This window comes from Myotis daubentonii, chromosome 10 (assembly GCF_963259705.1).
Source record: "Myotis daubentonii chromosome 10, mMyoDau2.1, whole genome shotgun sequence".
NCBI lineage: Eukaryota > Metazoa > Chordata > Mammalia > Chiroptera > Vespertilionidae > Myotis > Myotis daubentonii.
Genome location: NC_081849.1, coordinates 58,883,435 through 58,909,853, shown reverse-complemented (window position 1 = coordinate 58,909,853; position 26,419 = coordinate 58,883,435). Strand labels below are relative to the sequence as shown.

General features: G+C 37.9%; 1 protein-coding gene across 3 annotated transcripts in view; it reads right to left on the bottom strand.

Moving 5' to 3' along the window:
- Positions 1–26,419, bottom strand: part of HDAC9 (histone deacetylase 9) — an 841,916-nt gene that overhangs the window by 352,697 nt on the left and 462,800 nt on the right. For 2 of the 3 annotated variants that reach the window (XM_059712491.1, XM_059712492.1), the window contains 2 exons: positions 25,533–25,659; positions 22,948–23,069 (listed from right to left, as the gene is read on the bottom strand). In XM_059712491.1, the coding sequence (XP_059568474.1) occupies positions 22,948–23,069; positions 25,533–25,659 (249 nt within the window). The remainder of the gene's footprint in view (positions 1–22,947; positions 23,070–25,532; positions 25,660–26,419) is intronic. The other variant, XM_059712493.1, reaches the window with a different exon arrangement.

The window sequence follows — 26,419 nt, the reverse complement described above, 5'->3', positions numbered from 1 at the left end:
TTTTAGACTTTAAATATTTCTACTTAAGTTTTATCTTTGTTCTCTCCCTCCCCTCAATGCTCTCCTCCGACCTGCACCACTTCTCTGCAGCTTCTCCTTGAACCCACGTATTCTAGGTTTCCTTGGAACTGGCTAAGTGAAATGAGAATTTGAAAGAAATATTCAGTTGCAAAAAATAAAACAAGTTAAATTTTTTGTGTGTTCTACAACTGATTTTGTGCCTGAAAATATTGAAAAAAGTAAAAAATGGGGTCCTGAAAATATTGTACAAGTAGAAAATGGGGAGACGGAAGAAATGAGGATCGAGAACAAAAAGCTTAATGACTGCACCCCTAAAATTTATCACTTTCTGGGCCTCCCACACTGTATTAATTTACTTAGACTTTTTCTTTAAATATTTATTTTAAAATTCCCCTAATCACACCAATTTTGCCTCTGAAAAGCTATAACCAATAAATAGGAATCCCTAACTAAATGGATATGTAGAACAAATATCAGATTCTGAGACTTGGATTTAGGCATGATTTTATGATGCACTCTAAATGGATTAAACTACAGGTTACCTGTCCAGAGGGAGTAAATCAATTGATTAACCACTTCAAAAGGTGGAGCAGAAAAGGCATTGTGTTTTCAGTGGAAACACGTGGAGTTGAGTCCACATGACATCACTTTCCAGCTGTGGGGTTGTCAGTGAGATTCCAGTGCTTTCTGAGCCCGACTCTTCATTGTGAAACATAGAAGTCTAACTAACACCTTCCTTATTTCACAGGGCTGTGGCCATCTGATTGGATACTTGGGCTCATGGAGGCTGAGGGTTGCATCAGTCTAGTCCTTTGCTGGTGGGATTCAATTCTTTCATTGGTGCTCAAATTGACTGGTAGGACTGGCTAGTGATCCAAAGATTGAGGAGGAGGGAGGGGCCAGGATGTCCTATGCTCTCTCCTCTACAAGTGCTGCAACAGCTCTGTCTCCTCTGCATTCATCTCCCTCTGGAAGCCTCTGATCGCTGGCTCCACCTTGCCCAGCATTCCAGGAATATTGTTTCCTCTCCTTGCTTCTTCAATCCCAGGGGAGGGAATTATTGCTATTATTGCTTCCTGTTATTGCTATTTTCTGCGTGCCTCAACATCCCTAAGCATCGTAAGTCTATGATCCATACTGTGTAGGTTCTGTTTCCTGCCAAGACTCTGATTAACACAGTCTTACATATTTTGCAAAGTTTTGATAGAATCAAATGAAATACTATCTAGTAGAAGATAAACTAGTCAATCAGAGAAGATTTTTGACACCAAGGGACATTGCTAGTATGGGGAGTTGCTCCTGGAATCTAGTGGACAGAGGCCAGGAATCTTTCTAAATACTCCACAATGCACAGGGTAGCCCTTATGACAAAGAATTATCCAGAGCCAAATGTCAGTATTGCCAAGTGTGAGAAATCCCGGGGTAAGCAATCATTACATGGCAGTTGTTAACAGTTATCATTCCCAGGGATGATCAAATGAGATGATATCTGTTACAGATTGAGATTCTCAAAGAGGATGCAGAGCACAGTAAGGGAAGAAAGTGAAGATGATCAGAAATCAGGAGTGCCACAGGTAGCTTGAAAATACAAAATATTTCAATACATTTTATACTTAGAAATTTACTTTAAAACATCTGTAAAACTACTTATTTCTAAAGAAAGCAAAGTCAGTCAACTCCTATTGGTTATGGAGCTATACAGAAAGATGGAATTTCTCATCTTTGAAATGATAATATTTGAGGCATTGTAATTTTTTTCTATCAATTGAGGACAAGGATTTTTTAATACTAGGAATGATTGATATTCCATAAAGTGCAACATAAATTAATTTTCTTAAAATAGACTGTATGCAATTTTTCTAAGTAAAGGTCCATATCCATTGGTTTTAGCAAACATGTTTGCCTATATTTCAATACTGGTTTTGAGTCACAGTAGATATCAGTTTGCCAGTGGTGAGGGCAAAGTCTGGGATGATAGATAACCATCATTTAGTCCTTGCAATGCTTTATAAACTCAGTCCTAACATTTCAGAAGCCCGCCCACCAAAGCTCAGCATGATATACACCCAAGCAGAAGAATTAATGGCCTATTGTGCTGACTCAGTTTGCAGTTAAAGTTAATTCCATTTTTCTTAATGCTCTGGTCTCCCTAAAGTCTGAAGATTTCCATTCCAGTGACTTACTAATGGAATGCAAATCCTCCAGAGCCCCGAAAGAGATCAGTAACTGGGGAGACATTCTGCTTGTATTTGAACGTATTTCATGCCTAGTTGCACTAATTGCATTTCTATTTTTACTCCACACCCATCACTCCCTGCATCTCAATTAATCACAGAAACAGAAGCAAAGCTTTTTAGTGTGTGTGCCCATCTAAATGCATTTGTCTGCTGAGATGGAAACCTTGCATGAAAAATTGATTATCATTATTTAAGTAAAACAATCAATATTAAAATAAAGAGGACAGAACAAAAAATGTTTTCTCTTTTTACTTAAAAGAAAAAAAATAAGTGAACAAAAGGAAACAGAAGAAAGTAAATTTATTTCAAATCTTTCTTCTCATACGGATTTCCATGGTAGAGAATGATCTTCGGTGTGACGTTATGAGAACAAACAATAGCAAATAATTAGTAAAGTTAAGTAGCAGAATCACAGCTTTAAAAATCTGGATTCCAAGGCACAGTAAAGTGACAAGACCCAGACTTTTCATTTCCCTGAGATTGGAGTGTGTGTGTTTCGTTTTCACACATGTGCACACACATACAGACATGGATGCTCTCTTTTGTAGAAGCAAGGAGGTCTCTCAAACAAACAGGCTGGACTCAGATTTCAAGGCTAACTTTTCCATGTACTAACTGCAACCCTCGGTGAGTTGCTTATCTCCATGAGTCATTTTATCATCTATTACAGAGCAGTAACAATGCCTACCGAGCATTGTGGTAGAAGATTAGAGGGGTGGAACAAAGTTACTAAGTCAACTGTCTGTCAAAAGGTAAGTTGTTCAATAGATAGAAGTTGAATAGATGAATGCTTAATGCAGTCCACATATAAGATCAAGGAGCTTATATTAAAATAAAACAAAACAACTAAAATGCAAAGATAAGTAGAGGGACTGAAGACTACAACTGACAACTGGTCTATTCCCTTTGCCGAGTGCAATGTTACCTATAATGACAGCAACAACTATAACAATAATCCTTTTCTGATCTTTCCCTCAGAATATGTTAAACACTTTTTGGTTAATAATTGACTTTACTTATTTTCATCACTTTTTTTAACTTGCCTGTTTATAATTTCCACAGTATTTTGTTCTATGTTCTAAATACATTACCATCTACTAAGAATGATTGCTGTGTTTATTTAGTCTCTGTTCACTTTTCATCCTAAATTATGAATATTCCTTACACCAACAACTTAGACAAAAATTTAATACCACCTATCGTGGTAGATAGAAGCTCTTCGTGCTCACTGGATACGATCATAAGGAGAATAGGAGGCATAGGTAAAGCTCTGGTGGGCATCTTCCCTCGGTGTGCCTGGATGCCTCACCTCATGAGCCAGTGCAGGGGCTTCCAGAGCCCAAAGGCCCATGACAGTCACTCAGCTTCCTCATGCAAGAGCCGTCCTCTCTGCTGAACCCCCTTTCCTTCTCCTCACCATGTTTTCCCAGGATGCCTGACGCTCATCTGGCTTTATCAGCTTTCAGAAAAAGTCTCATGAGTGAATGAATGAATGAATGCACAAATATTACTCAATGCTTTCCTTAAAAAACGAGGGCAAATGGAGGAGGAAATAGCTATTTCCTTTGAATTTTTATGACATTTAAGTTAAAAATTACCATTTTTATCAGTTAAGATGCTTTAATCAAACACTGTGATTCTGGACAGAAAGAAATTAAAATTATAATGTGTGATGAAATATTTCATCACTACAATTAAGATTAAAATGATCAATTTAGTTGGTTCCATTGTTTAATTAAATTTAATTAAGAGCCTTGAATAACAATTTTGAGAGCCAAGTCTACAAGTTCCATGAAGACTGGGTAATGAAGACATGTGTGTGAACATGTCTAGTTATGTTTCCATTGTTTATTTAGCATTTATACAGGGCCTATTACATAAAAATAAACCCATTAGTTACTGAATCAATGATCGAGAAAAGGCTGGTATTACAGGAATGACTAATACTCTGTGATTAATGCCATGTGATAGGCGTAAGCAGAGTGTTGTGGTTGTAGGATAGAGATATTGGCCCTGAGAGGAAATCCTGGGCGCCCAGTGAGATCCTGACCCACAGAGGTGGGAGGGAAGGGCAGTTCTATGTACTTCGCCCAGAGGAAGGTACTGGCAAATTCAAGGAATAAAGATTAAATATGCTAGCGGGGTATGGAAGGGATACTGAATGCAGGTTAAGGCTTCAAAGATATATATGAAGCAAAAATTAGCTAAATTATGCAATACTAACAGACGCTATTCAATCTGTACCTTCAAACTTCCGCTCTCTTCTGGCTTTCTTTTCAGCATGTATGTATGCTCAGATCTTTCCCATTCAAGTAAAAATAAGCCCTCCTGAGATACAGATATTATTGGCTATTGTCTGCATATTTACTTTAGTTCACAGTCAAGTTTTGTATTATTTTTACATAGACTTACACTTCCTATCACCACTTCTAAACCTCAAACTACTGCAGTATGGTTTTAACCCTCACTGTTTCACTGAAATTACCACACATAGTGCTCAGAGCAATAAATGTAGTAACTGATTTTATGTCTATTCTCAGTACTTACCAACTACAGAGACTCATGGTGTGTCTCGATAAACAGTTGTTGAGTGAATAAATTCATGCTTGCATGTGTCCATGCATGAAAGAAAACTTACATTAAAAGGCTGGTTTGCAAATGTGGAGAAGAGAACTGGCTAAATTTCAAATTGTCTTATTTCTAACCAAGAGTTTCATGATGTTGAATGTACTACAAGAGGTCTTCTATAGCAGATGTGGAATGGAGAAGGAATGTTCCTTTTATGGAATGCAGAAAAATTACTATGTTTGGGAGTCCAGGAAATCCATATCCCATAAAGTCTAGAATACATTTATATGTTAATTCCTGTATATGCTTTACTTTTTCAAATGTGAATTTGGAAGATCTACATTTTGAAAATATACAAAATTTAGAATGATCATTAAAACAAACAGATTAGGAGCAAGTTTTAATTTTCTTCAATTCAGTTTATGAAATTTTTTTAGCCTGAATCCTACGGATTTATAATACAGTCTTACTTCTGAGCTAGTATTTCACAACTTAAATAACACGCTACTTTTGGGGAAGTCTGACTTTATAAATACGCTTTTATTTTTTCTTATAATAATCCTGTTTAGTTCTAAAAATCTATACTAATAAATAAAAATTCAGAATTACTCAATCCTATTCATCTTTTCAGTAATGAACTAACTCCTGTCTATGCATGGAGATAAAAGGGCACAGTGAGTTTTATAGTTTTATATTTATCCTCTATTAGGTGTATCTTTTATAGACTCTTTTAAATAGAAATGTCATGAGTAGTATTATTTGTTGGTGCAGCTCTTTTTAACACAGTTTCTACCCAGACACTTCAGGGCTACATGTATAAAAGAGGTGTGAACTGATTTCACTAGCTGTTGTGGGCCATCTTAGTGGGTGAGATCTGCCTGGGGCAGCCCAGTCTGTATTTGATAGAAACACCTGCTGGGACAGCACACACGTTCTCATTCAGAAAATGAAGACCTATCTCCTGATAACTCCCTGGGACTCAGCATAAATTTAACTTTTATTGTACTTACTTGTGCTCTCAGCTTGTGCACCTGGTTACCTTCATAAGAGTCTGGATTTGTTTTCCAGTTTAGACTCTGCTGCTAATTTTGTGATTTGGGTGAAGTATTACTCCATGTTTCTGTGCCTCAATTCTCTTGCCTGCAAATGTGGAGAGTAATATCCTTTCTCTGACTTTAAAGAGTTCAGGCTGATGTAAAAGGCAATATTTTTGCCTCTGGATTTATGAAGGTCACCTCAGAACCCTTCTCCATATAGACCTTTAGCCAAACATCCTCGATTTAGCTCCATTTCTTTGGAGGATTGTCTGAATAAGTAAACCTCAAAACAAACTTCAAATAAAATGATAAAGGGGTAGAAAATCAAAGTACCCTGTAGAAAACATCATCTTAATTAAAACTCTAAGGTAGACAGAATAATGCCTCTTCCCTAAAGATGTCTACGTCCTACTCCCCAGAATTTGTGACTATTACTTTACATGGTAAAAAGGGAATTAAGGTTGCAGATAGATTTAAGGTTGATAACCAACTGATTTAAAGTTAAAGGAATTATCCTGGGTTATGTAGGTTGGCCCGATATAATCACAAGATCCTTTAAAAATACGGAAGAGAGTAGCATAAGAGGGTTAGAATGACGCAGTGTGAGAAAGACTCAACTAGTCATTGCTGGTGTTGAGGATGGAAGGGTCCACATGACAGAGAATGTGGGCAGCCCCTGTTCCTGGAAAAGCCAGGGAATGGAATTTCCCCTAGAGCCCCCAGAAAGGAACATAATCCTGCTGACACCTTTATTCTAGCCCCGTGAGATTCATTTTGGGCTTCTGACCTCCAGATAATAAATGTGTTATTTTAAGCAACTAAGTTTGTCCTAATTTATTACAGAAGCCATAGAAACAGACTAATGAATTCCAAGGTTGGCATTGCATTGAAAATCTGATATTCTAATGAGATCAGGTTTTACAGTGTTATATTTTTGTTGTATTATTTTTAGGTAAGAAAGTAGGATATTGAAGAAAACTATTAATGATATATACCCATCAATTAGCAAAAATACCAGGATGATACTTTACCTAAAATTTGTATTTACCACATATAAAAATATATATTTATAAAAGTCTAAGTGACCGGATGACTGGCCGGTAGCTATGACACGCACTGACCACCAGTGAGCAGACGCCCTATGCAGGAGCTGCCCCCTGGTGGTTAGTGCACTCTACAGCCAACCTCCTGCAGTCCCTCCCCCTGGCCAGCTGGCCCCAATCAACCCAGATCGGGACTGGGTGAGACAGCCCGGATTGGCCCTGATCACTGGCCAGGCCAAGGGACCCCACCCTTGCATGAATTCATGCACTGGGCCTCTAGTTTTCTACAAATGACAAAGGTTTTAGTAATGTATTTGCTTAGTTGTAAAAACAATCTAAAGGAGAGAAAAAATATAGCTTTTTTACTTTTACTTTTTTCAGCTAAAGTTCCATAAGGGTATAAGTTAAGGATCATTTATTTTAACCCTAAAATGCTGAGAGTACTTTGTATATATTAAATAGCCACAATAAGCAAGCAATAGCCAAAACCCACTCAAGTGGGACCATGTTACTGTTTTTAAAAACAGATTCCACTTGAGATGTTAAATTATTAAGCCAAATAACTATGAAAAGGCCTGTCTCTAAGAACAATTTCCGTTTTTTAGTGCAATGTAAGTAAAAAGAGGGGGTGAAAATTTAAACCTCTAATTAGCCACTTTCAAAATGTAGTTAATTAAAATATTTTTGCTTTTACATGGGATCCTTATGGTATGAGATGCAATCCCAGTGTCCCACAACTTAATCAGCTAAATAGAAAATGTAACCTCCCATCTGGTAAATCAATTGTTGTGCCCCACCATAACTCAACTAGACACTGAGGAAAACCATTGAAATGCTATTTCCTTTTCGTTAGAAGAGAATTATGTACAATTTCAGCATGCTTTGCATTTCTAAAAGTTAAAGTCAACAGGGAGGTATCACTCTCCTTTACATGAGTTTCCCATGAGAAAATCAACGGCAAAATATAAAGCCTTTGCTGTTATTCATGAAACACTCCATAATACTAACTTGGCTTTAACCAGAACATATTATTTGGCAGCTAAAACCTTTAATCAGAGTTGTGGTTTGAACAGGTTTTCACTGAATTTATGTTCCATAGGAGCTCAAAGAACAGCACTGTTTTTCTAACCAGTTTATTCTATTTCAGGTGGTTTAAATGTTGTACTTGAGCTAAGAGTGGGGAAAAAAAAGAGAATGCTACTCTGATTCTCATTTTATTCATTTTAATTATGATTTAACATTTCTAAACAAGGAGTAAGAGCAATTAGGTAAAAAAGAATGAGACACTCCTATCAACAAATACTGACTGAGCACTTGCTCTGTGCAAGGCTAGACACTAGGTATTATGGAAGAAAAACACATCTAAAATGATGATTCCAACTTTAAAAAAGAGAAAGAGCTGGTGGAGACTCCGCCCAAACACACAGGGTGGCAAGTGGTGTCCCTTAGCCCTTCCCCCCAGCATAACTGACCTCACTGTGAATGAGTGACTCAGGGTTGGTACAGGACCCAGCTGTTTCAGAGAGTTAGTCCTGGGAATTGCTCAGAGCTGTACTAGGGGGAAAGAGCTTGCTTATTTTTGCCGTTCTTGTTAAGCTGTTAAGGGGTAAGCCTAGGGCTGTACTGGGTTATCCTAGTCACCATTTGAAGGGAACATTACTATATGTAAAGTCCAGCAAAACCAGGTCAGGAACTTATATTTCTAATAACAACATGTGAACATATTGAACTAGCATCATTTAAGCATCTGGACACTCAAAAGATTCAGTTAAATGAACCCTCCAAATCCACACAACCCCCCTCGCCCTCCCCCACACACCTTTTTGAAACTAAGCTAATTTATACTATTGGATGCTTGTTACTTAAGAATTAAGAGTCCTGAAAAATCTTAATTCTGCTCAGGCATTGTCTTTTCTTTGGGTTATGTGCTATAGAATGGGTCTAAGGCTAGCTCTGAGGGAAGAGTTTACTGTGACTGATTAGTGACTTGTGCCTTGGGGACTGCAGGTATTTTGTGACACGTCAGCCACATATGTGCCTTCCTAGGTCTATCGCTGTGTGGTCTATATGATAGTTTCTAGCTAGCAACAGGTGGATATATAAATTTCGATTAATTAAAATTTGTCAACAAAAAATTATCTCCTCAGACACAACAGCCACATTTTGTGTTCAATTTCAAGTGACTACATCAGCCCTGGCTGTGTTTGAGTATCATCTCACACACCAAAAGGTTACAGGTTCAATCCCTGATCAGGGTACACACCTAAGTTGTGGGTTTGAAAACTGGTCTGTGTGTGTCAGGGAGGCAACTGATTTGTGTTTCTCTCTCACATCAATGTTTCTCTCTCTTCTCCTTCCTCTCTCTCTAAAATCAATGAACATATCCTCAGTAAGGATTAAATAATAAATAAAGTGCCTACATCTGTCTAGTGCAGCCGTGGGCAAACTACAGCCCGTGGGCCGGATCTGGCCCATTTGAAATGAATAAAACTAAAAAAAAAAAAAGACCGTACCCTTTTATGTAATGATGTTTACTTTGAATTTATATTAGTTCACACAAACACTCCATCCATGCTTTTGTTCCGGCCCTCCGGTCCAGTTTAAGAACCCATTGTGGCCCTCGAGTCAAAAAGTTTGCCCACCCCTGGTCTAGTGGCTACTGAATTGGACAGGGTAGATACAGATCTTTTCATCATTACAGAAAATTCTTCTGGGCAGTCTAGTCTATGCTATCCTCAAATAACCCCCTCTATACAACTGTAGCGGGCTAATAAATTCTCTTTGAAAAATTGTTGTGTTATCAATTTTAAAATCTCTATATATAAAAGCCTAAGCAACCATTATGACCAGTTGCTATGATGTGCACTGACCACCAGGGGGCAGATGCTCAATGCAGGAGCTGTCCCCTGGTAGTCAGTGCGCTCCCACAGCCAACCTCCAGCGGACGGCCAACCTCCCGCGGTCCCTCCCCCTGGTCAGCTGGCCCCGATCGGCCCCAATTGCTGGCCAGGCCGAGGGACCCCACCTGTGCACGAATTCGTGCACTGGGCCTCTAGTAATGTAATATAATCAAAATAGATAATTCCAATTAAATATACTGGATTTTTTTAGTTAAATATATAACTTAAAAAATAATATCTCAGTGTCTTCTCTTATCTGCATTCTTCAGGTGGTTTGAATCTTTGCTTTTACTCAAGATGTTTATAACCTAGAAAAGTGAAATAGTAGCTCCTCAAAAAGCAAGGTGGGTCAAGTGCTCAATTAAATTAACTTTCAATTCACCTTCTATTAACCTATACATGTGCCTCACTATCGCCAATTGTGAGTTCCTTAAGGGCAAAAACCCTTTTTACTCATATTTATGTCTTTAATACCTACTAATACGCCCAAAACAATGTGTAATTTGTTAGATGAGAAATAAATATGTTCAGTGGTTGAACATCGACCTATCAACCAGGAGGTCCGGGTTCGATTCCCAAGCACATGCCTGGGTTACAGGCTTGATCGGAAGTGTGGGGCATACAGGAGGCAGCCAATCGATTCTCTCTCACTGATGTTTTTATCTCTCCCTCACTCTCCCTTCCTCTCTGAAATCAATAAAATTGTATTTTTAAAAACAGAGGGGAAAGAAATGAAGATGTTACAAAGTCTCAAAGACATTTTTCTCATCCAATTGGGCAAAATAAGATAAAAACAACAGTATAAAACATGATATTTAATAATTTACATATGATTGCCAGCCTTTACTGCAAAAATTACAGAAAAATGGGCATACAGAGAAGGAAAATGTGGGAATCAACTTTTCATAAAAAATGACTTTTGAATTGATCTCATGTATGAATGGGTGGTAAAGAATGGAAGAATCAGTATAAATGTTGAAATAAAAAAAGTTTTCTAAAAGAAGAGATCATTAGAAATAAAGATAGCTCTGTACAGGTAAATTAAGACCATTTAATGAAAAAAATCTAGCATGCAGTATAAACTGTTATTATGTACTGCCTTAAATGTTAAGAAGGTTTCTGAGCAAACTGATAATGGTTTCTGCTAGACTTCTTTGCCACAGAGGACACTTTCATTTCAAAGTAGCTCAAAATTTAAAAGAAAATATAGCCACAAATATTTCATCATTTATTTTGTCATCTTTTAATTCATTTCATTATCTATGTCTAGCGATATATGTGCATATATTAGCGTGGGATATTTTTCCAGTGTTTCAAGTTATGTAATCGTGAATATTACAAAGGAGGAGTCATTTTTCAATCATTCTCATGATTATACAACAGATGGCTAAATGCTTTTAAGTCTTAATTATTGTTTTTGCCAATTTCTCATTCCAATCTTATCTAAAATGTCCTGCCTATTTCTAATTGAGTATTTTATGGGGAGTGAAAAATATGTCGTTAGATTTTGCTACAGTTAATTAAAATGAATTTTAGATATAATTCTACAAAAGCACCATCATTTATTTCTTACGTATACATTCTTCAAATCATTAACATTTTTCTATCTTACTCTTCTTCATAAAGCATGATGATATATTTGCTGTTAGACTTGTACACAATCTTAGGAATCATTTGCTCCAAATATTTTAATTAATTGAGAAATCAAATATCCTAAATCATTAAATGCTGTATTCAAGGTCATATATTAGTGACAGGGTTAAGACCACAAATCTAGACTCTTTTTGCCACTTCAATTCTTTTACAATTTTACCATATGGCTACAACGAATACTTCCTACTACTAACACCACACCTTTATTCTTAGTAACTCATACAGGCAATATGTACTGAGATTGCCCTATGTCAGGCACTGTGCTGGGTACTTGCATGCAGTAACTTCATTGCTTGCAGTAACTATGCAAGGGGAATATTTCCCTTACTTGACACTTGAAAAACTGAGGCTCAAAGAAGTCCTGTAACTAGCTCATGATCACACAGCTCTAAGTGGTAACACTGTGGTGGAATTCTCGGCCAGATCTGACCCCAAACCATGAGATTACGCTCCATGCTTGTCTCCCTAGTCCAGTGATGGCGAACCTATGACACGCATGTCAGAGGTGACACGCGAACTCATTTTTTTTGGTTGATTTTTCTTTGTTAAATGGGATTTAAATATATAGAATAAATATCAAAAATATAAATCTTTGTTACTATGGTTGCAAATATCAAAAAATTTCTATATGTGACACGGCACCAGAGTTAAGTCGGGGTTTTTCAAAATGCTGACACGCTGAGCTCAAAAGGTTCGTCATCACTGCCCTAATCTATATTAGCTTCTTCACACTAGTTTCCCCCACAAGCAAATAACTTGAGTTAGATTTTCAAAGTGTTTACATGGTTGATGAATTATCACACAACTCTCAATTAATACTTGCTCTTAGCTCCAACTAGTCATCAAACATGTTGCATACACAATCTGTGAGACCAACATATTTATTGAACTGCTAAAGCATCTTGTTCTTAATTCTAACCTAATCATAACTAACTTTTGAATAAAAAAAATTTGGGGGACATTATTTTTCTATTATGCTTTTTACAATTTTAACTATATTTTTATTGTTGACCCTATTACAGATGTCCCCATCTCCCTGCCTCTTTGTACACCTGCACCCAGCCCCTGCCCCCACTTTTCTCCAGCCATCACCACATGTCCATGGGTTATGCATATACGTTCTTTGGCAAACCTTTTCATCCAGTCATCCCCACCTCCTTCCCCTCTGACAGATGAAAAACACATATAAATTTGTGCTCTTTCTTTATCACAAGGAATCTAACTATTCCAAGCCATTTAATTCTTGGGTAAATACTACAGTAATTTATCAATTGTAACATGCACAATCACCTTGTATAGCAAAAACACTGCTAGTTAAACTATGAAATATTCACTAGACTTTCTCTGATTTCAGATATATTGTTTAAAAAATGAGCATCTTAACCAGGGTTGGGGGAGGTAGAAGAGGTTATAGGGGGGATAAATGGTGATGGGGAAGGAGACTTGAATTTGTGTGAACACACAATGCAATATACAGTTGAAGTATTACAGAAATGTACATCTGAAATCCATATACCCCAATAAATTCAATTAAAAATAAAATAATAAAAGTAAATTTTAAAAATGAGTATCTTAAAATCAATGAGATATGGTAGTTTAAAGTTGACAGTATGCAATAACATATGGGAAAACTTAAGCTGGGAAATGAAAAATCTAAGAAAGAATCAAAAGGAAACAATTGAAATAAAAAGCACAGAAACAAGGAATGCCTTTGATGGGCTCATCAGTAGACTGGACATAACTGAGGAAAGAAGCAATGACCTTGAAGACAAGTGAGTAGAGATTTCCCAAGCTGAACAGCAAAGAAAAAATAACAGAATACCCCAGAACTCTTGGACAATTACAAAAGATGTAACATATGTCTGATGGGAATCTCAGAATAACAAGAATATAAAGGAGCAAGAGAATATCTGAATAATGGCTGGAATCTCAGGGAACATGAAGCAGTATAAACACCAAAATCAAAACCCCTACGCATATAGCATAGTCAACTGCAGAAAACCAAAGATGAAGAGAATATGCTCAAAGAAACCAGAAGATAATAGAAAGCAACTTGCCTACAGAGTAAGAAGGGTGAGAATTACATCAAATTTCTTGTCAGAAACCATGCAAGCAAGAAGAGAATATAGTGAAGTGTTTAAAGAGTTACAAGAAGAAAACCCAGCAACCTAGAATTCTGTATTCAGTGAAATAATCCTTTAAACAAGAAGTAGAAATAAAAGTTTTGGCAGATAAATAAAAACTAAGGAAATCTGCTGCCTATGGACTTGCTTTACAAGAAATATTCAAATAAGTCCTTCGGCAAGGAAAAAACAAACAAAAACAAGATACAGGTCAAAACTCAGATCTATATAAAGGAAAGAATACGTGAATGTAAAAGAAAATATTTTATTTTTCTTATTTTTCATTGATATAATAGGTTATTCAAAATAATAATAATAATATCAACAATTTATTGGCTGATTTTAGCTCATGTAACAGTGAAGTTAACAACAGCAATATTATACAGGATGGGAGAGAGGAGCTGGGAATACCTGTTATAAGGTACCTTACCTATTTAGCAGTATAATATTATTGGTAAGTTGATGTGGATTAGATGTAACTGTGTACTTTAAACTCGCAAAAGAAATTTTAAAAATATATATTTTTTCTATTGATTTTAGAGGGAGAGAAAAGGAGAGGGAGAGAGAGGGAGAAACTTTGATGTGAGGATGTAAGAGAGAAACATCGACTGTCTGCCTCATACAGGCACCCTGACCAGGGATGGAGCCCACAACCTGGGCATGTGCCCTGACCCGGAATCGAACCAGCCTTTCAGTACATAGGACAACATTCAACCAACTGAGCCACAATGGCCAGGGCACAAAAACAATTTTTTTTAAAAGAGGTACAATTGATATGCTAAGATAGTAGAGAAGATGGAATCATATAAAATACTCCATTAAAACCAGAGAAGTCAGAAAAAGAGGGAAGATTTAAAAAACAGAGAGAGAATAAGTACAATGATTATTAAACCATTACAAACTTGGTAGATATTAATCTAACTATATCCATAACCACTTTAAATGTGAATGGTCTAATACACTAAAGAGACTGTCACAGTGGGTTAAAACAAACAAACAAAACAAAACAAAAGATCCAACTATATGTTGCTTGTCAGAAAACAATCCTATCTAATAATAGACAAACATGGTAATTAACCGTACCTCCAACACACTTCCCATTGGCTAATCAGGGCGATATGCAAATTAACTGCCAACCAAGATGGTGGCCGGCATCCAGGCAGCTGAAGCGAACAGGAGGCTTGCTTGCTCCAGTGATGGAGGAAGCCAAGGTTCCCCACCTGCCGTTGCCGGCCTCTGAGCTGCGCTCTAAGAAACAATGTTGCAATTATAGAAGCTAAACAAACCCCAGAAACCTGCTTTCAGCCAGACGGGCCTCAGAGCCAGAGCTGCAACAGTGTCTCAATTATAGAAGCCAAACAAACCCAGATACCTGCTTTCAGCAGCCGAGGTCTCAGAGCTGGAGCTGAGCCTCAGAGCTAAAGCTGGCTCTCAGTTCCAGTGACAGCCATAGAAGGTAAATAAATCCCAGAATAAAAAAGAAAAAGAAAAAAAGGAGAGGTTGGGAGCTTCAGTCGCCCGCCAGCCTGAAAACGGCCCTCAGCCCCTCACCCAGACTGGCCAGGCACCCAAGTGGGACCCCCACCCTGATCCAGGACACCCTTCAGGGCAAACCAGCCGGCACCCACCCGTGCACCAGGCCTCTATTCTATATAGTAAAAAGGTAATATGCAAACTGACCCTAACAGCAGAAGGACTGGGAATGACTGGTCACTATGACACACACTGACCACCAGGGGGCAGACACTCAATGCAGAAGCTGCCCTCTGGTGGTCAGGGCGCTCTCACATGGGAGGAGCTCTGCTCAGCCACAAGCAAGGCTGATGGCTGCCAGTACAGCAGTGGTGGTGGGAGCCTCTCCTGCCTCCTCAGCAGCGCTAAGGATGTCCGACTGCAGTTTAGGCCTGCTCCCCGCTAGCAAGTGGACATCCCCCGAGGACTGCCAGGCTACCAGAGGGATATCTGATTGCCATCTTAGGCCCAATCCCCCAGGGAGCGGGCCTAAGCCAGCAGTTGGTCATCTCCTAAGGGGTCCCAGACTGCAAGAGGGCACAGGCTGGGCTGAGGTAACCCCCTCCCCCCTGAGTGCATAAATTTTTGTGTACTGAGCCTCTAGTCTATATAAATAAAAACGTAAATGTTTGTTTGTTCAAAATCTTAAATCTCTGAAAGTTCTTCACCGATTGCTTTGAAATTTTGACACAACATTGCATTCGAATATGCACGCGTTTTTATATCCCTTATACCTACTATTATATAGATGTCACACCTGTGACAGGTAAAAACATGCTTTTTTTGAAAAACAGTGCCATCTGTTGGACGTCAAAGCAACACACGTTGTACTAAATATTTTGATTCCATTTCAATGTTTCTGTTTACAATTATAAGTTGTAGATAAAATTAACTACAAATATGCGTATCCAGCTGCAAAACAATTGATCAGCTGAGATATTCTCACATCAATTGCTGGAAATTGGGAACTGAAAGGTGCCGGGTGATCTGACCTCAGGACGAATTTCATTGCCTCATAACTTCTGCAATTTAGTGACGTCAAAAGAAGAATTGGTTGAAAAAGTATTTCCCAATATTCAAACCAATTATAAGAATCGTGATTGGCTGAGTGAACTAGCTATTCTTGCGGCGAAGAACAAAGACGTCTATGAACTTAACAATATTATTCAGTCTAACATTCAAAGCGAGGCAGTCACATACAAGTCCGTCGACACTGTTGTGGAAGCAGATGAAGCAGTTAATTATCCAAGAGAATTTTTGAATTCACTCGATCTGCCAGGGATGCCACCGCACGTACTGCAATTGAAAATCAGCGTGCCAATTATCATGTTGCAAAATATCAAACAGCCAAAGCTTTGCAACGGCATGCGGCTTGCAGTAAAAAAATTAATGAGCAACGTCGTAGAAGCAACAATCTTGACAGGACCTTTCAAAGGTGAAGATGTCCTCATTCCTCTCATTCCTATGATTCCAACAGATATGCCATTTCAATTTAAGAAACTGCAATTCCCAATTCGATTGGCGTTTGCAATCACCATCAACAAAGCTCAGGGCCAATCTCTAGAACTGTGCGGCTTAGATCTAGACAGGGATTGCTTCTCACATGGACAATTATATGTTGCGTGTTCTAGAGTCGGCAAACCAGACAATCTCTATATCTGCACAGACAATGGAACAACAAAAAATACTGTATACCCACAAGCATTGTGAAATTAAATGTATTAGAAATGTGCGCTTTCTCTTTTCTTTCTTTTCCATTTAACCAGACTGAGCCACAGCAACGCGTGGCCGGGTGGAGTTAGTTTTAAATATAAAGACACAGAAAGAGTAGAAATAAAGGGATGGAGAAAAATATTCCCTGCTAATGCTAGGAAATTACAAATTAAAACCACAATGAGAAATCATTACATATTTATTAGAATAGTTGAAATCCAAACAAGTGAAACTGAAAAACCAAGTGCTGGTGAGTATGTGGAGCAACAGGAAGTTGGATGCACTGCTGGTGAGTTTGCAAAATGGTACAGCAGTTTCTCTGTAAGTTCCAGCTATCACATTCCTACGTATTTACCTAACTGAGTTGAAAACTTGTATCCACACAAAAACCTACACATGAGTGTTTATAGCAGCTTTGTAACTGCTAACACTTGGAAAGAACCAAGATAATCTTTCAATAGGTAAATCGATAAATAAACACTTGTTCATCCATACAATGCAATATTATTCAGCTGGGGGGGGGAGCTTTCAAGCCATAAAAAGATACTGAGTAATCTTAAGTGCACATTGTCAAGTAAAAAAAGCCAGTCTGAAAAGGCTACACACTGTATGAGTCCAACTATATGACATTCTGAAGAGGACAAAACTATAGAGACAATCTAAATATCAGTGGCTATCTATTCAAAAATTTTTTTTGTAAATCTAAAAGTGTTCTAAAAATTAAAGTCTAGTTATTTAAAAATGAAGTCAATGGCAGAAATGAGTACTCAGTTTGGCCCTCGTGAGCCCGGCATCAATTAGAGTTCCTTCTATGGGAAAGGACAGAAACAAATCTGCTGCTCCCGTGGCCACCATATCAGGCTCTGTAATGCTGGGCTCTATCCCCTTCTTTAAAAAAAGTTCTTTTTATTGACGTCAAAGAGCAAGGGAGAGGAAGAGAGAGATAGAAACATCAACAATGAGAAAGAATCATTGATCGGCTGCCTCTTGCACGCCCCACACTGGGGATGGAGCTCACAACCCAGGTGTGTGCCCTGACCAGGAATCAAAACGTGACCTCCTACTTCATACTTTCTCCTGAATTTACTTGTTTTATTAATAAAGGTTACAGTGTAAGACTTCAAAAACTTTTCAACAGTAAGAGATTTAGTGTTAGCCTGATGCAAATAAGTGAAACTCTTTAAGATAAAAAATATGAACAATAAAATGGCAATGAACACATATCTATCAACAATTGAATCTACAAAAAAAATGAACAAGCAGAACAGAACAGACTCAGGGATACAGAGGACTTTTTGTTGTTGCCAGATGGGAGGGGTGTTGCAGGGAATAGGCAAAGGAGATGAAGGGAAGTACAAAATGGTTGTTACAGAATAGTCATGGGCATGTAAACTACAGCATAGGGAATATAGTCAATAATATTCTAATAACTAGGCGTGGTGCTGGATGGGTGCGGGATTTATTGGGATGATCACATTACGTTATGTAATGTCTGGTCACTGGGGTCTACCTAAAAACATACATACATACATACATACATACATACATACATACATAAAACTATTAAGCACTCCCTAAGTCCTAGAATTGTGATTCGAAGTGCATACCATGCATTACTCAACTGAATTCTCAAAATAACTGTGTGAACCAAGTACAACAATTATTCCTATTTTACAGATGAGGATTGTGGCCTAAAGAGATTGAGTGTATTTCCCAAGATTAAGGATCCAGATTTCAAACTGGTAGATGGATTCAAAGCCTGTAGTACTGTGCCACACTGCTTCTCAATTCTGGGAAAACTGGTGCAAATGTATCACAAAGAATATATTTCAATAATTCTTGCCAATTTTGTGGCAAGAAGAATTGCCACAACAATGGAAATGAGGGTCCTAAGACATATAAAAGCATTCCAGTTTTTGTCAATCTGGACTAAGATTGTAGGTGAATATTTTTAGAAGCAAAAGTGCCATCTGTGCAGAAATGTGTGTGTGTGTCCAGATGTGCACACACACACACACCTCTGTGTATTGTGAGAAAGACAGAGAACTAGAGAGAGAAGAAGATGACAGAAAGGTTTTAAAACATTAAAAAAAAATCTCCTGGGTATTTATTCTGGATTATAATAATTTGAACGGGTTACCAAAGTACCACAACATAAATTCTAACTGCTTTACTGAGGGGAATATATTTCATCTCTGCCTTCGTTCCAATTTACTGGATGTGGAAAATGACATTGGCCTTCCAAAGCCTTAACTTATGTTTGGACCCTTTCCACCTCTGAGTCTTATTCTAGGGCTGCTGACCATTAAAGTGAATATTTCAGTGGGGCTGGAACAGTCTTATTAGACTAAGCCAAGCTTTATATGGCTTGTGCACTTTAAGAGGTTAATCTTGCCAACCAGCTCACTTTGTTCAGAAGTATTAAATGGAAAGACTGCAACATTCAAAGGAAGGCAAAGTTCACTGGGTAAGACCCCAATAATATAATGGAGCATAAAACCTCTAGAACTTTTTACCATAATGTTTTATGAGACATATGCACACACTCGTTGGAACAGAATCTACGTCAAGTGGTTTTGAAGGTCAGTTCAAAGTCACCACATACGTACTATCTTTGTTAGAATTATGGACTATTTCAAAAGTGTCTGGACCCAGAAGCTTTCTTTCCCTATTTTATAGTTTACTATCTGTCCAGCAATATACTATATTAGGGGGGAAAAAGTCACCTACTATAGCATGATATTATTTGCAGCCAAACCAGAAAGCTCAGTAAAATATTCCAAATTTCAGTATCAACAAATGCTGTGTTAAAGAATGAAAAGTATCACAGAGTGTAATTCTAAAAGGGAGTGCTACTTGAAGTAAGGGCCTTAGAAAAATAAATTGTTTTAAAATTCTTTTATTCTCACCTTCACAACTAATTATAAAGGTCTTTGATGTTCATTGTTAAGAAAGGAGTAAAAGACTCTCAATTCCTCCATTTAAGAGAACCTTGGTTTAGAAATGGGCCTGATTAGAGCTACCTATTCTATTCCTATCATTCTGATGCTTCCAAAATGCTCACATGGTATGAGCTACTTTGATTCTCCTCAGGGGAAGGAAGTAAAGGTCCACTTTGTATGACAAAGGTCAGATTTCTGCAGGCAAACGAGACACCACGGTTGACTGTTCCTAGGTTGTCACTGTCTGGCTGGGTCCAAAGAGGTCAAGAGAGGTTCCAAATTGGGTTCACTGCTTAAGGGACACCCCTGGGGCCACTTTTTAAAGGTCATTAAGATTTTCTTACTCTGGTTTCAGCTTTACTCCCTTAAATCTTGCTAACACACACTGGTAATTCAGTACTGATGTGGGGTAAAAGGAAACTGAAAGAATTTAGTATTATATGCAGATCAAAAGTTAGAAAATCCACTTATTTAACAATTTCCTTTAAATCTAAGATTCAGTTCAATGATATTCAAGTAGACCACAGAGGATGATGCTCAGGTCCCAACAGGAAAGCTTGACTCTATTATAACTGTCCTGGTATCTTCACTATATGATCAACGCCACTACTCGAAATTTCACTTAATATGGTGTAGCTTTCTGCAAAAATTATACCGTCTCCCCAATCATCACACATGTGTAATTATGGTAAAATTTTATTACTTTCTTTTGTAATAACTCTTGGGGGTCACAAAAATACAACAAATGATGAACTGAAATTATTATTTGAGTGTATTTCGATGTTCTCTTTAGTACAAATATATATCTAACCTTTCTCACAGTGGAGTGGAAATATACTCAATGGGTTATATTTATAAAAGTTGGAAGAGTTCTGCCTATTGTAATTAATGAGGTGTATCTCTAAGTATTTTAGATTATGTGTGGAAAATACCTGTATTTAATTATATAATACTTTTCTTAGATCATGGGAACTGAATTATGAAATATTCTGAAGCCCCTATAGAGATAAAATTATTAATGGTTGCTCAATAATTCTATTGGTACGATGCCAGAGAATATTTGGTTTTACAATTCAATAGTCTGACCCTTCCTAAGTATCAGATTTTCAATAGAAAAGGAAGAAACTTAAAATACTGGGTAAACATAGACACAGAAAATGTCTTTCATATTAGTACAGTTTTGAATGAAATTCTGTAACATATTGTGAACAGGATTTCTCTTTTAATTTTGTTGGGGATGAGAATGTCTGAAAGAATAAATTAACAGCTTGCTATTCATTCTTCTGAGAGAACAAATCCTAAACTGTTCTCATGGAAACAATGGGACACAAAGTATGGTTTTTTTGTCCTTGTCCTACAGTATTAAAAACATCAGATTTTCTTTCTGGATGCTTACTGACTCCAAAGGCCACTTCTTCTGCAGTCAGTTTTCAATCTCCCAGTGGAAAGAATACATTCAAAGGCTGTGTGCACAGCAGGGTAGAAGGCTTTCTCTGTGAATGTAACTGTATCACTCATCGGTAACCTCCTGCCATAAGGGGACTTGTGTTTTCTTTCCTTTTAGTGACTCCATGGGCTCTTGAATGCCAGTCACTGCCCCGAGACCTGGGGCCATATTCACATAATCTCTGTCAATAGTTCCTACACAAGCCATTGGTGCAAGTGAATGTCAAGGCTGCAGATCAAAGACCGCACACTCTAAAACTCATGTCCTTTATGGATCAATTTTCATAAACTGTACTCTGTGTTTTAGAAATACATGGAGACTCACTCTGTGCTTTCTTCCTTTTATCCCAGAGACGTTTATTTATATAAAAGGCAACCTGATTTGTAGATAATTGTGTTAAATTCTGGTGCAATACATAAAATTCATTCTTCCCTTTGCATACCCTTCTTGAAGTATTTTACTGTATCTATTGTTTTACTAGGAGAAATGGCAAAATATTTGGCTTATTAAAAGAAAAAAAGACATGGATTTCTTTGCAATATTGACAATCCTTCCCAGTGCCTGGTACAATAGACATTAAGTAATAAATTCTTACTCATGATTGATTTTTATTTCTAAATCTTCATTTTGCTACAGGTAAATTATATGAGAAAAAATAGCTTCAGCACGTGTTTTTACAATGTATACCCATTTTGAGCATTCAAAATTGCTTGGGAAAATAAATAAAATTACTTAAAATCATTTTCTCTCCGTAGATTTCATATACAAATTACATTGATCTATACTTCTTCAAGTAGACCTGAGTAAAATACAATGGACCAAATTATCTTCTATGAATACCTGTTCAGATCACACTGTGGATATAAAATTTTTTAAATTCACAACTTTCTCTAAAGAGCCATATTTGAAAGAAATAACACACTTTTGAACAAAATGTACATGAATGTTATTTAAGCTTACATCTTGCTAAAGTCTTAGAATATATTTATTATAGAGGTAAGAGCATTTAACATGTTAAAAATGCACATATCAGAGGGCTCACAAAGGAGAAGAAGATATTGAAACAGACACAGGCTTTACAGCCACAGGGCAGCTGGCTAAATTCCAAATGGAGGCTGCACTGTCCCAGTTCCCCAAGGCAGAAAGTTTTAATATAATTACATAAGATTATTAGGTACAAAACTTACTCTGAGTTCTCTTATAATCTATGAGACATTAGGCAAGTCACTTACTCAGAAGGTAGCTTTGGCTTTTTCTATTTTCACCACTTAAACAATTGAAATGTAAGGTCTTTAAACCTTGAAAAGAAAACTGTATCCTTCCCATTTTTGTGGTAAATGACTGAGGCCCAACAGAAAATCAGATAAATGGTGAAAATTATAAAGGTCCTCATTAATGGAAAAGATCAGAATTTTCTGAAAAATCAAATTTCTATTTCCCTTAATGTTACTCTTCATAGCTAATAAGATAATCTGACTAAAATCCAAATATGATAAACTTTTAAATTACAAAAGGTACTTCAATTACAGATTGAATCACGTTGTAACAACAGGGGTGTGTGTGTGTGTGTGTGTGTGTGTGTGTGTGTGTGTGTGTATGTACATGTGCACATGCCTGCGACCAAACACACACTTGTTAATGCTGAGCCATGGGCGCGAAGGGCATAATAGCTCTCTGATTCAAATCCTTTGACTTTCTTCTAGAGGCAAAGTGAAAGGACAGGTATGTGATGCAAGAACAAACCCACTTACCAGTTTTCCGAAGGGGGAAATCATCCTTTGCATCTTGTGCTCCTGGTAATGTGTATTTGTAGGACGGAGACGTTCCGCTCAGGGGTGGAGAGCTTTGATCCAATGATGTATGGTGGGCAGCCCTAGAAGAGACAAGAAGGGGTCACCACTTGCACTGGAGTTTTTCCTGCGTGTTGGTCAGCAATAATCAGTTGCACATGCTGTACACGTGTCTCAGCTGTGTTTATGTTCTTTCTTTTTAGTGTGTACAAACCACAGCCTCATGTAACCGAGTTCACAACAGCAGTATGCTACGCAATGATTCAGGATCCCCAAGGATGCCCATGTGTGCTTGGTTGGTCACACAGTCACACAGAAGAGTTTGTTTTATTGAAAGAGAGAATTTACCACAAGCTTGAGTTGTGAGGATCTGAGATTACTGTGTATGTTTTCTTAAGAGCCATACTAGTGAAAAAGTCATCATCCAAATCCTTTTCAGTCAATAATGTAGAACAACCAAGGTAAAAGCAATCACATGGAAGCACTTCATTTTTAAAATTGCTAGCTAGTACGTGAAAGTGCACGAGAAGCTTTTCTATGGAAAAGACTGCACTGTGGCGGCCTCAGGTCTCTTGACTTATACCAGTCCAAGGTGCAGACTGGGGACTGCTTCTTTCTTCAATACAAAACTGATTTCTCAAAATGCTTTCTCTTTTCTGCATAAGTACAGGGAAAGAGATGCAATTGTGCAACTGGAGAATAGTTTACAGGACTGACATACACTAGCCAGTGGATGTAAACATCCATAATTTTTATATATGAAGAAAACAACGGATGGGGCCTGTTATCACCAACAAGGTGCTTATTCTACTGGGATTCATCTGAATTGCATTCTCAAGAATTAACTGGTTTAAAAACATTTCAACTTACAAAAAAATATTAAATTCCGATTCCATAATTCCTAGAACTTTACCCAGCACCATATGGCTCAGTTGGTTGGAGCATTGTCCTGTACATCAACAAAGTTGCAGGTCAGGGTGTGAAAAGGAGGCAACTGAGATATTTTTTTCTCACTTTGTATCTCTCTCTCTCTCCTCCTTCCTCTCTCCAAAATCAATAAACATATCTTTGGCTAAGGATTTTAAAAAGTCTCTCTTCTTAAACTAGGCTTTAAGTAAGAAAGAATATGAATTACTTATAAATTATGTTTGTAATCTATATATACAAACATATATATAAAGCCTAAGCAACTGTTATGACTGAATGACTGGAATGACCAGTTGATGGTCGCTATGACACACACTGACCACCAGGGGGCAGATGCTCAATGCAGGAGCTGCCCCCTCGTGGTCAGTGTGCTCCCACAGCCAACCTCCTGTGGCTGGCCAACCTCTCCTGGTCCCTCCCCCAGCCAGCCAACCTCCCGCAGTCCCTCCTTCTGTCTCACCCCCCTGCTGGCAGGCCCCAATCGGCCCAGCCCCTATCAGGACTGGGCGAGATGGCCTTGATAGGCCCTGATTGCCAGCCAGGCCTAGGGATGCCACCCATGCACGAATTCGTGCACCAGGCCTCTAGTTTTAGGTAATAAAACTGCATTTCTTTTTAAAGGCTGTGATGTTGATTACAACAGCCCTTTCAATAGAACTCCTGGGATGCTTACAATTTCATTATAACAGAGTAATCAAATATTTACTCCTTATCCTCATGATGTGAGAGATTAAAAATATGTAATTGTAAAATCCTATGGTCATGAAGCAAACATTTATAAAATGAGAGAAATTAAACTTTTATCTATTAGTTTATTAGCCAAATATGCTTTGCCTGTAAGTTTTGTCCTGATTTTGAAAAACACCTCCTGCTGTATGTTTTGCAGAAAGAATTGTGTACTATACAGTGTCTCTTTACTGGACTTGGGAAAAGATGTCCATAAAAACTGCAATACCACAATGTCTTTCATGGCCCACTGTGTGTCAGAAGCCAGTCTACTCTCATTTCACAGGGAGGGAAGAAATCGGGTGATATGCCCAGGGGTAAACTAGTCACTGAGGACTTCGATTTAGTTAGTTACCATCCTTCACTTTCTTTTCCTTCCCCTTTTATGTTTTAAATTAAAAAAAAAGAGTCTGGACTTTTAAACATAGCTCAGCTCTCCATCTTATAGCAAGCCAAGTAAAATGAAATCTCAACCTGTCAAATGTTCAGAAATTACTGTAAAGATATCAGATGCGCCGTCTGAGACTAGAAAAATGCAAAGTATGAATTCATTTCTAGGCCCCATCCCACGCTTGTCAGTTACTCATCGAGGGAAGAACATATATCCTTCCTGGCCCTCGAGATGATACCCGCTCCCGTTTGGTAAGCCCTGACCTCTGTTTACATACTTTACCACATTATTTCATAGGACGCCCCCAGCAGGCTGAGAGGGCTGCTTCTGTTATTATCCTTCATTCACAGAGAGGGGAACCGGATGGTAGAGAATTCAAGAACTGGACCCAGCACCCCATGGCTGAGAACCGGCAAGCCCCAGATCTGGGCCCAGGTGGGCTGAGTACACAACCTGTGTTCTTTATCCCCAGGTAATGAAAACAGCTGAACACTGCACATACGTGTACCAGAGCTTGGGATGGCGGCTCACGGAATGATTTTTTCCATTAGTTGGAGTGTCTTTTGTTGCTGATTTACTCAACAGGAATTCTTGAAGCTTCTGCTTTACTTCTGTACTTGCCACTGCCCCTGAAACACAGGCGGACAGAAACAGATGCTGGCTTAGAGCTGTATCCTTTAATGTTTCTAACGTATTTAGCAAAAAATAAGAAGTAACCCCACTGGTCACAGCATATGAAGTTTTCCTATGACAAGAAGAAACCAGAGTCTAAACGGGCGTTAGAAAATGGCATAGGAAGCTTCTGTAACTCCTGATTAAACTGCCAATTTTCAAAAGACCTTCCATGATTTCCTTAATTGCTTTTGCAGAGAGGGGAGTCCCAGAATTAATACTAACTTTTTTCTAAGCTTTAACAAAATCCTGCTGGGAAACAAAACACTGCCTTTTAAGCATCAAGAATCTCGGGGAACCCTATAAGTGACTAAACACATCAAATGATCGTTTTGAATCACTATTTTGAAAAACCAACTTCTTTAAAAAGCCCCTTTTGAGCATTAAACAAATCAATCCTGCTGACAATTCCGGTTCAACCCATCCAGTTTTCAACCTTGCGACACCCTGATTTTGAACTGACCTCATTGCAAGGGAATTATTTGGATCTGTCTCCCTCTTGTGGATAGCTTTTTATTTTTACAAATGTTCTGCCTTAAATCTTCCCAAGGCCTCACTACTCAAAAACTAAATAGAGGCCAGACTGGACTCACAGAGCCATTATTACATGAGCCAGAGAAAGGTTATGATTAAACAGTATGGCAGAGCTGGATTGCTTTACTGTAACATTAATTTTGAAATGCAAAAATGTAGACATTAGTATCTTGGCTGAACAAT